This window comes from Carlito syrichta, unplaced genomic scaffold, assembly GCF_000164805.1.
Source record: "Carlito syrichta isolate Samal-C Ts95f unplaced genomic scaffold, Tarsius_syrichta-2.0.1 Scaffold169154, whole genome shotgun sequence".
Taxonomy (NCBI): domain Eukaryota; kingdom Metazoa; phylum Chordata; class Mammalia; order Primates; family Tarsiidae; genus Carlito; species Carlito syrichta.
In genome coordinates, this window is record NW_007113250.1 from 4,529 (window position 1) to 20,573 (window position 16,045).

At 39.0% G+C, this 16,045-nt stretch overlaps 1 protein-coding gene across 6 annotated transcripts in view; it reads left to right on the forward strand.

Moving 5' to 3' along the window:
• CLK4 (CDC like kinase 4) overlaps nt 1-16,045 on the forward strand; it is a 20,882-nt gene that overhangs the window by 1,765 nt on the left and 3,072 nt on the right. For 2 of the 6 annotated variants that reach the window (XM_008051237.1, XM_008051238.1), the window contains 9 exons: nt 1,084-1,244; nt 5,072-5,294; nt 6,390-6,480; nt 6,876-6,942; nt 10,792-10,908; nt 10,996-11,162; nt 11,374-11,468; nt 11,714-11,843; nt 15,087-15,169. In XM_008051237.1, coding sequence (XP_008049428.1) covers nt 1,084-1,244; nt 5,072-5,294; nt 6,390-6,480; nt 6,876-6,942; nt 10,792-10,908; nt 10,996-11,162; nt 11,374-11,468; nt 11,714-11,843; nt 15,087-15,169 — 1,134 coding nt within the window. Of the gene's footprint in view, nt 1-1,083; nt 1,245-5,019; nt 5,295-6,389; nt 6,481-6,875; nt 6,943-10,791; nt 10,909-10,995; nt 11,163-11,373; nt 11,469-11,713; nt 11,844-15,086; nt 15,170-16,045 lie in introns of those variants that run through there. The other 4 variants (XM_021709202.1, XM_008051239.1, XM_021709203.1 and 1 more) reach the window with 4 other exon arrangements.

Here is a 16,045-nt window from a genome sequence, read left to right on the forward strand (position 1 = left end):
TTTGAGTTGGAGTCTCACTTTGTTGCCCAGGCTAGAGTGCAGTGGCACGCTCACAGCCACCCCAGCATCAACCTGCTGGGCTCAGGCAATCCTTCTGCCTCAGCCTTTCAAGTAGCCAGAACTACATGCACACACTACCATGCCTGGCTAATTTTTTGGTTTATCGTAGAGGAGAGGTCTTGCCAAGTTGCCTAGGCTGGTCTTGAACCTGTGGGCTCAGACAGTCCTCTCACCTCAGCCCCCCAAAGTGCTGGAATTACAGGATTGAGTCACTGTGCCCGGCCAACGTTAGCATTCTTAAAAGAAATTGTGTCTATAACTTAATTAGAAAATCACTAACAAATAGAAGGTAATAAAAATAAAACAAAATTATTAACTTTTAGTTAGATACTCTACTGGAAGCTATCAGCCTGAACCTTTTTATTAGCTTTTTTATTATTATTATTATTATTTTTGAGTTGGAGTCATAGGCCAGGCTAGAGTGCCGTGTCACATTCGCGGTCATCCTGGCATCCACCTGCTGGGCCGGTGATCTTTCTTTGTCAGCCTTTCAGATAGCTGAAACTACAGTCGTGCGTTGCCATGCCCAGCTAATTTTTTACTTATTGTAGAGATGAGGTCTCACCAAGTTGCCTGGGCTGGTCTTGAACCTGCTTGCTCAGGCAGTCCACTTGCCTTGGCCTGCCCAAAATGCTGGGTTTACAGCCTGAGCCACCGAGCTTGGCTTTTTTTTTTTTAATTATTAGATTTTTAGATTTTTTTAAAGGGCAGTTAGCAAGTTTTTGTTGAAGATATGAACCAAGCTGAGAATTTGTCTTAGATATAATCAGGATTGAGAGGAAATATCAATGTTATCCTTCATTTAGTCCTAGGTTTCTATGCCATATAATAGTCATCTGACACACCAGTCAGATGTGGTATATAGAATAAGTGCCCCCATGCCTTGGAAAATATCACCCAAAAATGTTTTAGAACCTCTGAACCCATGTACTGGCTATTTATATTTGAATAATATTAATTATGATATTTACTAGACCTAACTATTTGTAACTTCCACAATTCCCTTTTTGTTTCTGTAAACAGATGCGGCATTCCAAACGAACTCACTGCCCTGATTGGGATAGCAGAGAAAGCTGGGGGCATGAAAGCTACTGTGGAAGTCACAAACGGAAGAGAAGATCTCACAGTAGTACACAAGAGAACAGGCATTGTAAACCACATCACCAATTTAAAGAATCTGATTGGTAAATTACTCTTGAACTAGTAGCATTTTTGCACTCATAGTTTTAATTATTTGTCATTTGCTTACATAGCTTTCATCTGTCAAATTATTTTGTAATTCGGTCAACAAGTATGAATTCATTCAAAAAATATTTATCGAGCAGCCATTTTAGGCTAGGCTATATAGCAGTGCTGAGGTTACAGCTATGAATAAAACAAAGTTTTTCATATACCCTATGTCTGTCCAGGTGTGGTAGGAGATGGTTGATCAATAAGTTAAATATAAAATGTATTAAGTAACATTGAGTCCCAGCTGCCAGTAATGTGGTTGGGAAGGTGAAATACACAAAAATTTAAGTAATAGTGATGATAGAATGTCCAGTGAGTACCTTTAATTCGTTATGTAGGAGGGAGATATGTATGTAATGTTGGATTGCTCATTAAGTGTTTCATAAATGAGATAGGATGGGGGGGTTTATTCCAGATGAGAAAAGCAGCATGTGTCTTTAGTTATTTATTCTGTGTTCTAAGGTATTTGTAGATAAGGCCAGTGGATATGTTTGGGATTTTTTAAAGCTTGCATTATTCTAGCTGGGCTCGGTGGCTCAGCCTGTAATCCCGTGCCTTTGGGCTGAGGTGAGTGGATTGCCTGAGCCTGCGGGTTCGTGACTCGCCTGGGCAACTTGGGGAGACCTCATCTCTACAGTAAATCAAAAAATTAGCCGGGTGTGGTAGCGCGCACCTGTAGTTCCAGCTACTTGGAAGGCTGAGGCAGAAGGATCGCCGGAGACCAGCAAGTCGAGGCTGCGGTGGCCGGGAGCAGCCACTGCACTCCAGTCTGGGCGACAGGGTGAGACTCCAGCTCAAAAAAAAAAAAGAAAAAAACAAAACAAAACAAAAAAAACTTGCATTATTCTAAGAACTGTTTCTTTGCACAGGTAGTAGCTAGTAATTTGGGAAAAGACCTCTATAAAAATTTGCAACAGCATGTGTCCTGTTTTTTTTTTTTATTTTTACCAGTGCAAAATTTGGAGATAATACATTTATATAGAATTAAATGAATCAAATTTTTAAATGATTAAAGAAAGGCTAGGTAGTTTCTGTCACTCTGTCATCCGTTGATTCCCCTTTCTTATTTGTTCGTTGGTTCTGTGTTTTCTTCTTGTTTCGTGCAGATGTTCTATTGGAACTACTTATCAGATTGCTTTCTAAATTAGCAGGGGCTACTTTAAAAAGCAATATGCAATTTTTTTCCTTTTCGATGCTAACAAACTTGTTCTGCCGATCGGTGATCTCATTTGCGGTCAGTGTAGACTCATCTTGCTTCGTCACGTTGTTATACAAAGAGAGGGCTTATGGCAGGGTTTCGGTGGCCAGAGCTAATTAATGTAAAGTGTGCTATAGAGAATCGCCTGCACCTTACTGTTAATAAATACAAAAAGCTCTAAGCCTTGACATCATAGTGCTAATTATTCATAGGGTTATCATGCATTCTGTATGTAGCAAGGACGTGATTTGAATTCCTTCATGTTTATGGTTAGCTACATAATTACAATACTGAAGTCAGTCCAGTTAACCACCAGGCCAATACCTTGGCATCTAATATGTTTGGTCATAATTGCTCGCCATAATCCAGAAAATTCTAGTAGCTTTCTGAAGGTTAAAAACTTTATAGTAGTGTTTTTTTTAATAAAAATCTAGAGAAATGAAAAATGCAGAAAAGTATAAAGATTACCTCAGGATGCTAGTCCCTATTATTTGGGTATAAAGTCAGCTGCTTAAAATATCTTTGTATATACATCTTTGCCTCTGATTATTTCCTGAAAACAGGCTTCAAGAAGAGACATTTTTAAGTTAAAGGGTTTAAATTTTACAGGGTTCTTGCTACGTAATTAAGTTTCTTTTTTTGGCAAGTTTGTGCCAAATTATATTCTGCAACGTGTTTCTTCGTGCTCTCACCAATCTTGGCTGTTTTGGAAGGCCAAGGATAGTGCTTTGTTTAATTAGAATTTTTAAATTTGAAGTAAATTTACCCACTGTCATTTATAGGACTTTTTAAAAAATTGTTAACCTATGCATTCTATTGAAATGTATTTTTTTTTCACTGACTTAGAAGGGCCTTTCATTACATTATTTTAATCATTTGTCATATATATTGCAAAGTGTCTTTTCTTTCTGATTTGTCTTTTGGAGGCAGCCTGTGAATTAGACTCCCTTCCTACAGACTTTTTTATTTTTATTTTTTTTGAGTTGGAGTCTTACTCTGTCACCCAGACTGGAGTGCAGTGGGCGCTCCCCACCACCGCAGCCTCAACCTGCTGGGCTCCGGCAATCCTTCCGCCTCAGCCTTCCAAGTAGCTGGAACTACAGGTGCGTGCTACCACGCCCGGCTTATTTATTTATTTATTTATTGATTGATTGATTGTAGAGATGAGGTCTCGCCAAGTTGCCCAGGTGGGTCTCGAACCCGCGGGCTCAGGAAATCTACTCACCTTAGCCTCCCAAAGTCGCGGGATTACAGGCTGAGCCACTGAGCCCGGCTCCATTGGCTTTCTAAGGTCCATGAACTCTATGACATTCCTCGCCAAGTTTTACTTATACATTTGTGTTTTTGGGGGAAGAGGGTCTGTAGTTTTCATTGGATTCTCCAAGGGATCTATAGATTCAAGCATTAAGGCGCTAAGTGATCTTTTTTTATTGTATTGTATATTTTCTCAAGCAGGAATTATAGGAAATTAGAAATGTAAAGGGAGGGATAGTGGGACTGTTGTAATCCTAGGCAAGCAATTACAGAATTACTTTCTTATTTTAGGGGGATATTAATTTTAGGTGTTTCTGGCACACGAGGTCCTCAAAAGCTATGTTGTTTATTCCTCAAACAAGAATGACAGGCTAGAGATGCAAAGAGGAGAGGAGGCAGGTTAGGTGATGTATGTAATAAAATTGGCCTGTATAATAGCAGTTAGAAAATATTTCAGTTTTTTTCTCTAATGTGCTCTGTAACCGTAGCAAATCATTTTCCTTCTAGGGATCCTAATTTAGTCTCCAGTAAACATGAAAGAGCTGGGATACATCTAAAGCTTCTTATAGCTCTAATGCAGCTTTCATGAAGGAATTCCCTTATTTGCCAGGGATATCTAAAATGCACTTGAGAAAGGAGCCGGGTGCAATGGCTCCCGCCTGTAATCCCAGCACTTTGGGAGGTGGAGGCGAGAGGATTGCTTGAGCCCATGGGTTTGAGACCAGCCTGGACAACTTGACAATACCTCATCTCTGCAATAAATCAAAAAAATTAGCGGGCATGGTGGCTCACGCCTGTAGTTCCAGCTACTTGGAAGGCTGAGACAGAAGGATTGCCTGAGCCCACCTGGTTGAAGCTGCACTGGCTGTGTGCGTGCCACAGCATTCCAAGCCTGGGCAACAGGGTGAAACTTGGACTCAAAAAAAGGAAACCTGCTTTGCCTGTCTCTGTGTGTGCTTCTGGGAGAAGAAAACTTAGTTACAAATGCATATATCCTAAGACCAGTGAGTTTCAGAACAGCAATTTTGTGCATTTTTTGGCTTTTTAACTTTCTCCGAGATGGTAAAGGAACACTTAGTAAAGTAAATTAATGATTTGACTCTAGCTTTGGTCTTTGGTGTGAAGTGCTTGACAGTAATCTATATGATGGCTCCAATTGCTTGTTTGTTAAAGTAAAATTACTAAGCTTTGGGAGATGGATATAAATTCTGATTCTTCAGTTGAATTGCTTTTCTTTTGTTCATCTGAAGAATTCTTGAGAATGTTTTGTTTGAACCACATTATTCCAAAATGAAGAGAATAATTTGAAGCTCTTTAATGTATTTGCAGCCATTACTTAGAAGCAAGATCCTTGAATGAGAGAGACTGTCGGGACCGGAGATACGTTGATGAGTACAGGAATGACTATTGTGAAGGATATGTTCCTAGACATTATCACAGAGACATTGAGAGCAGTTACCGGATCCACTGCAGTAAGTCTTCAGTCCGCAGCAGGAGAAGCAGTCCTAAAAGACAGCACAATAGACACTGTTCAAGTCATCAGTCACATTCGGTATGATTGATTTCGTTTTTATTTTGAGTGGATTCTTATTGAGTGTAAACTCTTAATGAGCTGATAAGTTTCTAAATGATTTTATACTACTTGGATATATTATAATTGTGTTTCTTTTGCTTAAATCCTTAAAGGAAACGTCCAGATTCTCATAGCTGATCTGTATGTTTATTAGCTAGCCCTTATTTGCCCACATTTACTCATATTCTGCACAGCAGATTATAAGTTTGTTGATTTTAATAAGAAAAATATTTTTGTGTCTATAATAGCATATTATGAAAAAATGATGCACCCATCTTTCATCTTAAATACTTTTTTACTTTGAAAAAACCCCTTTCCTGATACCTGGAAACAAATACAGAAAATTGCACTGGTGGATACATGAATGTTATTAACTGGTGTGTAGCATAGTTCCATGGCACAGTGCATCGTTGTCTGCAACTAATTCTTTTAAAATTGTGAAAATGGGTGCTGAATAGGAAATATAGTATACAAAAAAACCTGCCCCATTTTTTTTAACACTCAGACATCTACCTGTTTGATTAGTAAACTTTGAATTAATGTTTTTCTCACTAAGTTTTCTTCAGTAGAACTAGCTTTTATTAGATTGAACAGTAATATTAGCCTTATTTCCCCTTTTCTTTTAGTCACGTATATTTAAAAATACTGCTATTAGAACAAGTTCAACTAATCATGACATTTTAAAACATTCTTCTGACAAACTAGACATCTCAATTCACAGCATATGCTATGTATAGCAAGAGATTAGTAAATCATGACATTGCATTCTTTATATTTCAGACTTCAATTAAATCAGTATTTTAAAGAGACAATTGTGTTGTTTTTTTCTATTGCCACTTGAAGTATCTTATCTGAAAATCTGTTCCTTGCCATGTTTTTCTTCTGTAACATAAACTGTGCCCTGTGAATTTCTGGGGACTGAATTTGAAATTGCTCCTGCCAACTGTTCGTGGCCTGGTGCTTATCTGAATGCCTGAATATCTCCCCGCTGAATGAATTGCGTATTCTACCCTGAATTCACTCTGATATATTGATTGGCTGGACGATCTTGGTGCTGCCCACTTGCCGTTCCAGAAGAGCCACCGAAGGAAAAGACCCAGGAGTATAGAGGATGATGAGGAGGGTCACCTGATCTGTCAAAGTGGAGACGTTCTAAGAGCAAGATGTATAGAATATTTTTCAACACTTTTTAAACTTTGCAGACAGAATAATCTTTTAAAGAATAGTTTGTCAGCGGGGGGCTAAAGAACTCTTCATTGCTTTTTGTTTTGTTTTTTGTGGGTTTGTTTGTTCTTTTGTATTTCTTCTTTTCTGTAGAATTTAAATATTTCTATTCTAAAGTTCAAAAATAATCAGTGGAATTTGAGATTAGAGCAAGAAAGATAGCTCTATCTAATTGTTTTTGTAGCTGCTGAAAATAACATAATTTGAGTGCTGAAACCTTAGTTATGCTTTGATAAAGATCATTTGAAAATATTCCACACTTAAGCATTCATTGTTTGAATAACTAGATAATTTATACTCAGATACTTACACCTCTTTCTCCCCCCCTCACTTTAGATGAAATCGTGGACACTTTGGGTGAAGGGGCTTTTGGCAAAGTTGTAGAGTGCATTGATCATGGCATGTAAGTTTATTTATTATTTTTCTTTTCTGAAAATTCTGATAGTTTTGGTGGGGAAGGAGCCATAGTTTAGGTGAAGTATATTTTAAGTGGTAACCACATGTTTTTTTGGAAGGTATAAATATCAGCAAAATTTCTTGAATTGTGTATGATTTATTTACCTTGAATGTGGATTTTGATCAAGAATATTGACATGTTTTATCAGATGGCGTAAATCATTGAAATTAAAGTTGGTGCTCAACTGAAAGCATTTTCCAGAACTTAAGCCCTTGGCCCTCTATAAGAGTCAGCTATTTTGGATCACACAGGCAGTAAAAGCATGTCTAATCTTACATGTTAGAGTTAGCTTCCTCAACTATAAAGAAATTGTATCCTTGAGACCTGCAGAATAAAGTTTAAATTCTTTAATGGGGCCCTTTGTGATTTGAACCCTTTCTGCCTCATTTTACCATTTTTCTCCAGGATTTCTGTTCTGTGGTATACAAACATTTTTGTAAGTAAGCCTCTTAAAACAATGTGGTGAAAGTGCACATTTCTAAAATGACTCTAAAACTTTTTATTGTAAAGTAGTTGGAGCTGGGCTTGGTGGCTCAGCCTGTGATCCCAGCTCTTTGGGAGGCTGAGGTGAGTGGATTGCCTGAGCCAGTGGGTTCAAGACCTGCCTGGACAACTTGGTGAGACCTCATCTCTACAATAAATCAAAAATTAGCCAGGCATGGTAGCACGTGCCTGTAGTTCCAGCTACTTGGGAGGCTGAGGTGGAAGGATTGCCGGAGCCCAGCAAGTCGAGGCTACAGTGGCTGGGAGCGGCCACTGCATTCCTGTCTGGGTGACAGAGTGAGACTCCAACTCAAAAATAAATAAATAAATAAAGTAGTTGGAAAGGATGTAGTTTCCAACCTACTATAAACATTTAATATTAAAGAATAAAACTCAGCTGGGCTTGGTGGCTCAGCCTGTAAGCCCAGCACTTTGGGAGACCGAGGCGAGTGGATAGCCTGAGTCCGTGGGTTTGAGACCAGCCTGGGCAACTTGGCGAGACCTTGTCTCTACAATAAATTATTAAAGAAAAAAAAAGCCAGGCATGGTAGCATGCACCTATAGTTCCGGTTACTTGGAAGACTAAGGCAGAAGGATCACCGGAGCCCAGCAGTTTGACACTGGGAGAGGCCGTGAGCATGCCACTGCACTCCAGTCTGGGCGACAAAGTAAGACTCCAACTCAAAAAATAGAATAGAACTCTTTAAATATATTAGAGGGAATCTAAATGCTGTAGCAGCTTGACACCTACCATAATTCATGTGTAAGCTCTTTTTGAATCCTCAAAAATGTTCTCAAACTTATTTTCATTTCACTATAATCCCAGCATTTCGGGAGGCCAAGATGAAGGATTGCTTGAGCCCAGGAGTTCAAGACCAGCCTGGGCAACATAATGAGACCTTGTCTCTACAAAAAATAGAAAAATAGCTGGGTGTGGTGGTGCACACTTGTAGTCCCAGCTACTCAGGAGACTGAGGCGGAAGTATAGTTTGAACCTAGGAGTTTGAGGCTGCGAGGAGCCAGGATTGCACTCCTGCACTATAGCCTAGGTGACAGAGTGAGACCCTGACTCAAAAAACAAAAAAAGAATATTATCCTAAATTATCTTTTTTCTCTGCAACAGAAATGTTAACATAAATTGAATTTTTAAATAATTTTGAAATATTTTCAGACCTACAGAAAAGTTGATAAAATAGTTCAAAGAATTCCCATATTAACCTTCAACCAGATTTTCCAAATGTTAACATCTTGTAATATCTGCTTTTATCATTATATGTATGCATACACATTTTCAAATTTTGCCAGCTAATTTATAGAGTTTATTCACATTTCACCACTTGTCCCATTAATCCTTTTAAAATTTTCTGAGATTCTGTCTCTAATTATTTCATCAAGTTATTCCAAATAATGATATTCAGTTGGTCAAAGTACAAATATGTTACAAATTTTTATACTTATTAGACCTAAAATGAAATATTTGGGGGATGTATCTTTATTTTCTATTTTTTGAGTTGGAGTCTCAATGTCACCCATGCTGGAGTGTAGTGGCGCACTCACGGCTCCTGCAGCCTCAACCTCCTGGACTCAGGTGTTTCTTCCGCTTCATCCTTCCAACTACAGGCACATGCCACCATGGCCAGCTAATTTTTTAACTTATTTTAGAGATGAGGTATCATCAAATTGCCCAGGTTGATCAAGAACTTCTGAGTTTAGGCAATCCTCTCGTCCCTACCTTCCAAAGTGCTGGGATTACAGGTGTGAGCCACTGTAACTGGCAGAAGGTATTTTATTGAGATGGCGGGAGTTCAAAAAAACTAGTACATGTATCCATAGATAAATATCTCACTGTTTAGCATTGTTATTTTTCTTTTTTCATTTTTATAGATATAAACACTGAGAAAACTTTTGTTCATATAATTAAATAGGTAGGTGGAATTTGTTTTTGTTTTTGTTTTTTTGAGTTGGAGTCTCCATCGCCCAGGCCTGGAGTGCAGTGGCATGCTCACGGCCACCTAGCATTGACCTGCTGGGGTCCGGCGATCCTTCTGCCTCAGCCTTTCAAGTAGCTGGAACTACAGGCATGTGCTACCACACCCGGCTAATTTTTTGATTTATTGTAGAGATGAGGTCTTGCCGAGTTGCCCAGACTGTTCTCGAACCAATGGGCTCAGGCAATCCGCTCACCTCTGCCTCCCAAAGTAATTTTATAACAGTTCTTTTAAGTCTTGAGAGATATATGCCAAACAGCAGCAATTTAAAAACTGATTTATCAGGGACCTTATGAAAGCAATACATTGGAAACTACTGGAAGTGGGAAAAGGTTTATTAACCTGCTGTTAGAATACATGTGTGTGTTTGCCCCAAATACTTTTTCATAGCAGAGGGCATACATCTTACTGTACAAATAAGGGATATTGGTAAGATTTTCTTTTCTTTTGTAAAGTGGAAGGAAGGGCCAGGGTGAAAAAATGAGACTTGAATGCTGACTCATTTCCAGGCAAATTAGATTTAGAAAAGAGGATACCAGGAAGTTGAAGATTTGAAAATCGACTTTCTCAAAATCATTTATGGCTTTATACATTTTAGGAAGCATTCTTCCAGATGCTCCAATCTAATGCCCACTGCTCTGCATGTGGTTTGTTTCTACACACTTGCATCAGTGAATGTGCAAACAAAGTCATAAGTAAACATGGGTTTTCTTGGCTTCATGGCTTATAGTTGGTGTCTCCTTCTCCTGGATATTACACTTCCAGTCTGACAAACTCATAGCTATTTTTCGGAACTCAGTTCTGAGCCACCTCTTCTGTGAAGAGGTCTCAGTTGGTCATATGTCTGTCTTTCCCATTAGACTTATGGGATGTAGAGACATGCCCTGTCTTTTCATCACTAATACCTATGTACTGTCTGGCACAGAGTGGGTCTAGCCTGGAGAATGAGTGAATGCTTTCAACAGTAGTATATTCTTTGTTTCTTTTTTTTTTTTTTTTAAAGGAGGATTTATTGAGAGAACAGAAAAGCTCCCATAGTGAGAGGGGACCCGAGAGGGTTGCCCTGTTTCTTTTTTTTTTTAACTTTTATTGTATAAAATATAGGTGAATTTAAAATTCTGGGAATAAACACTGAGATTCATAAGTATTAAGGGAATCATCAATTCATATAAACTATATTTTTTCATATAGTCTAATGTGCTTGGAAAGATTATTTTAGAAAAATAGCATAAAGAAATTGGCAATTAAGATTATGCTTTAGAGGCTACATGGCTTCAGTTTTCCCATGTACATTTACCATTTTCTTCTTTATTTTGTTTTTAAGGGATGGCATGCATGTAGCAGTGAAAATCGTAAAAAATGTAGGCCGTTACCGTGAAGCAGCTCGTTCAGAAATCCAAGTATTGGAGCATTTAAATAGTACTGATCCCAATAATGTCTTGTAAGTACATATTTGAACTATGAACCATCATTTTACATGAAGTAATCAGAATTCTGTCAACTGAATTATTTTTTTGCTCTATTTTAGCCGATGTGTCCAGATGCTAGAATGGTTTGATCATCATGGTCATGTTTGTATTGTGTTTGAACTGCTGGGACTGAGTACCTATGATTTCATTAAAGAAAACAGCTTTCTGCCATTTCAAATTGACCACATCAGGCAGATGGCATATCAGATCTGCCAATCGATAAACTGTAAGTATACTTGATAAATATTTAAACACCAGAACATTTAAGTGTTTTATTATATAAGCAACATATCAAAACATTGTCACTAAAAACACACATTTTGCAGGTAAAGATAAAACCTCTGTTGACCACGATATCCACTGCTAATCCCCTTTTCTCTGCCAGTACAAATTAAGTTTGTAAGTGAAGCTAAAAATGTTTTTTTGTTTCCTTGTAGTTTTGCATCATAATAAACTAACTCATACAGATCTGAAGCCTGAAAATATTTTATTTGTGAAGTCTGACTATGTAGTCAAGTATAATTCTAAAATGGTAAGTTAGATACTTGTTTTAATTTGTGTTTTTAATACTAATTTAGCTTTCTGATCCTTGAATGAGGAATTTCACTTCGGAGCCTCATTGTATCCTGATGTTCAAACAAAAGGAGTAATCCTTTTTTGCTTTTCTCCTGGGCTTATTTTGACATCACATAATTCATGTGCAAACCTTTTGAATAGTGCTATAAAATATTTCATGTGTTTATTGAGTTTTGTGTCTGCTCAACTATGTTTCTCCAGAAACGTGATGAACGCACACTGAAAAGCACAGACATCAAAGTTGTGGACTTTGGAAGTGCAACATACGATGATGAGCATCACAGTACTTTGGTGTCTACCCGGCACTACAGAGCTCCCGAGGTCATTCTGGGTCAGTAGATACCAGTCTTTCTAGATACTGTAATTGAAGAAGAGATTTTTGCTCTTTACAGCTATTACGGGGTGGTGGGAAGCACAATCTTAGCAGATTCAGAAAACGTTTTCTGTTTTCACAAACAATATGTAGCCATTGCTATAAATATTTTTCTTGATTGGTAAAAATGATACTGTCTGTGAAAGGTAGTTCATAACAAGTTAATCTTCAGTGATCCTAAGAGAACCAGTTCTGTTAGCTAAGTACATCACAGCGTGTGACTTTGAAGTTAATTCAGTGTCTGTTTTTGTGTCATCACAAAAGGAAGGAACTAGCAGAAATGCTGAGGAAACTGTTAGGTTGGCAGACATCTAGATATATAGGGTACTGAAGGTCAAGAGAGAAGAAAGGGGCTTTGAGAGGAGAGCTTCCGCGATGACCCTTGATAGGAGAAAGTCTGGGGAAGAAAGTGAGTTGGTGCAGAGGACTGAAAGACAAGGAACTTAAAAGGGAGCGTACATCTTAAGCCTCAGAATTAAAAGTTAGAGATTGGATTAATAGAGCAGAGAAGTTGGGGAGTGGGGGCTTGGAGACAGTGGGGAAAGTTCAGGTTGAGAGGTAGGTGAGTGGAGCAAGCTGATTGCTCACCCAAAAACAAGGTCCAGCTGAGGGTAAAGAGTTAAACATTTTTGTGGAATCAGATGCTTTAGCTATTTTTTTTTTTTTTTTTTTTTTTTGAGTTGGAATCTCACTTTGTCACGTAGACTAGAGTGCAGTGGCATGATCATACCTCACCACAGCCTCAAACTCCTGGGCTCAGGCAGTCCTTCTGGAGCTGGGACTGCAGGCATGTGCCACCATGCCTGGCCCATTTGGGTTTTTTTTGTTGAGATGGGGTTTTGTTATGTTGCTTAGGCTGGTCTTAAACTCTTGGGGTCAAGTGATCCTCTCTGTCAGCCTCCCAAAGTGCTGGGATTATAGGTGTGAGCCACTGCCCCTAGCTAGATGTTTCTTTTTTTTTTTTTTTTTTTTTTTGAGTTGGAGTCTCACTGGGTCGCCACTGGAATGCAGTGGCCGCTCCCAGCCACCGCAGCCTCGACCTGCTGGGCTCTGGCGATCCTTCCGCCTCAGCCTTCCGAATAGCCGCAATTACAGGCGCGCACTACCATGCCCGGCTGATTTTTTGATTTATTGTAGAGATGAGGTCTCGCCTGCCCAGGCGGGTCTCAAACCCGCGGGCTCAGGCAATCCACTTACCTCAGCCTCCCAAAGGCGCGGGATTACAGGCTGAGCCACTGAGCCCGGCCTAGCTAGATATTTTTACTTTTACTTTTTTTATGTGTGTCCAACAGGACCTAGTGCTTCAGAATAGGAGTGTGAAAGCAAACTAATGTTATTACCTAGAGTAGAGGATTGGTAAAAGGGTAGGGAAATGAATGTTCTGCAGCCCTGCGGAACTTGCCTCAGTGATGGACACGCTCCATTTCTGCTCTGTTCCCTAGGGTAGTCAGTAGCTCCTGTGGGCGACTGAGTACCTGGAGTTTGGCGGTTGCGACTGAGAAACTGAATTTTGAATTTTTGTATTAATTGAGACTTAAGCAGCCACATGTGGCTAGTGATGACCATATTGGGAAAGCACGGCTCCAGAGCTTGTCTTTGAAGTGCAAGATAGTCAAATTTTCTTCTAGTGCAGCCTGAAAGGAGCTGCCGAGTGGCAGTAGTGTGAAAGCAATGGGCCTGGCTGAGGACTGACAGTTCCCAAGGGTATAAAAAAAGAAGTAGGGGAAGAAACTAGAGGGGTCTTCTCAGAGCTTAAAAGGAAGCACATTCCTGTGTCTTAAGATGCAGGTCTTCCCCCACATTGTAACACGAGGAACACAACACAAAATAATTGGCCTTTTTTTATCAGTGTGTAAAATGGTGGCACAACTTAAAGTTAATGGTATCCCAGATTGAGTGAGATATAGTAACTCTGAGTTCCTACTCTGTAGTTCCAATGTGGCCAGGCAAGGGATAGTTGATAATAAATCTGAGGTTAGAGTCACTGACCTTGAGGAAAAGGAGTCAGGAGATGGGGAGCCTACAAGGGGCCCGTGTGTGTTTGTGGAGTGTCTGAGGGTGGAGGCGAATTGGGTTGGGGAGGAAGGTGTAGTCACTTGCCACAGCTGAGGAGGACAGTTGGTCTCGTGTCAAGGGTGAGAGCTAACTCTTCCAGGAATGGGATGACTTCGGATGGTGTGCTGCAGACGGTCACAGTCCTGGGAGAAAGCTGGATTGGGAGGCAGGTGTGGGTGAAAAGAAGACCTTTATCTGAGGTCCACGCTATAGCAATGATAGCTTTTGTATGTGCTAATATAGTAGAAATCATACTCCTGCATTCATTCGTTCAGATGATAGGCACTGTAGGGTTAGCAGACATGACTGAGTCACAGTTAAGACCCTTGAATATATATTTTCCTTTATCTTTAATTTCAGTGATGTTACTGAAAGTAATTGAAGTGTCTGTAGGTTTTATTTATATGACATTTTATTAAATATTTTCTCTTTAAAAGAGAAAAACATCTGTATGGTTTGCACTTCTCCTTGCTAGTTAAGTGTAGACTTAAGAAGGCTAGGTGTTTTATTCTCTGCTGAGTAATGTTGCATTGAGAATTCTGAAGGAGAAAGTGCTTATGATCACATATAGAAGCCTGAAGTATGTACATAGGTCCTGTTTGTGTGCACTTAAATGTCTGTCATTTTTGCTTATAGGGGAAACTTTATAATTCCCACTTTAATTTTTATATAATTTGTGCAAAACAATAGTGTTTCTCCTGATGGATAAAGTAAACCCATCCATCAAGCCAATGATAAGGAATTCGTAATTTCATCTTAAGGATAATTAAAAACCTGTATTTGCACTAATAAAATGTGGAAATTCTGGACCAATCATGAATTAAGTATAACAGAACAACCAAACTCCTCCCCTATTGCACGAGCAGTTCAGAGACTGGAATATCTGTATCAGTTGATTGTTCTAGTTGGAATACATCTGCTATTCCCCCTTTTATTTTACATAAATAAATACTGTATCTTGGTGTGTGCATATGGGGCCATGAGAGAATACTGAATAATATTTGATGTAAAACTAAAAATGTACGCCCTGAGTTTGCTGACATTCTCCCAAGTGGGCCATGGAAAGGGAGCACCCATATAGGGAAGGATTTAATGTGTCAGTTGAAAGTAGTTGCATATAAAGTGTTTCTATTTGTTTTTAAATAGCTTTAGGTTGGTCTCAGCCTTGTGATGTTTGGAGCATAGGCTGCATTCTTATTGAATATTATCTTGGCTTCACGGTCTTTCAGGTATGTGTCTGGTAAATTTAATAATTGATAATGAATTTTAAATGTTGAGAGCATGTTCATCAAGGACTTTGAATATTTCAGAAGGTTTTTGTTTCATCTAAGAAGTCAGTGGTCTCCAAAAGTAGGCTGGTCCAAAATGAAAATGATTTTGGAGGGTTGCCATTGCTGCCTTTGTTGAATAAGAGTCGTCTCTCCTGCCTTTGTTGTATTAAAATGTCCCTTTAATGAAATGGTAGTAATAGTTGCTGGCAGCTAGCTATTTAAAAAAAGCCCTTCATTGGCAAAACAAAAAGTAGGAAACTGTTTTCCTTTTCTGTAAGTTTACTTACATCTGAACCTAAAGGTCTTGAAAACTTTAGGTTATACAGCCATTCATGAACGTCCAGTAGGGTTGTGATATGATCATGGTGTTACATATCACACCGTGATCTGCTTTGTTTGGGCGTAGAGGGCACGGGTTGTGGAGAGCCCAGCTCAGTGCTGTTGAGGTTGACTTGAAGTTACAGCAGTGGGGAAGGGGAGGTGCAGCTGTAATGAGTTCAGTCAGTTACAGGTTCACTGCCAGACTTCTGTTTCTGTCTAATCTGTAGAAATCCTGTTGAAAAGTATTCTGAGTTTGTCGACAAGTTTGATGTCTTAGAACCATGGTTATCAATCAGTTCTTGGAGAGTGGTGTCTTGTCTTGTAGTAATGAGCTGTAGGATCAAGAAAAAGTTAAGCAGTGCTTGCTTTCTTTGTTCTGAATTATATAAAATGGATGCTCCAAGTGATTTTGCAATCGTAAATCACTTTGAGGTCTCAAAGTGCAGATTATTTGAGAGATGGCTTATATTTTAATTCCACCCTGCAAATGCTCTTTTTTTTTTTTTTTTTGAG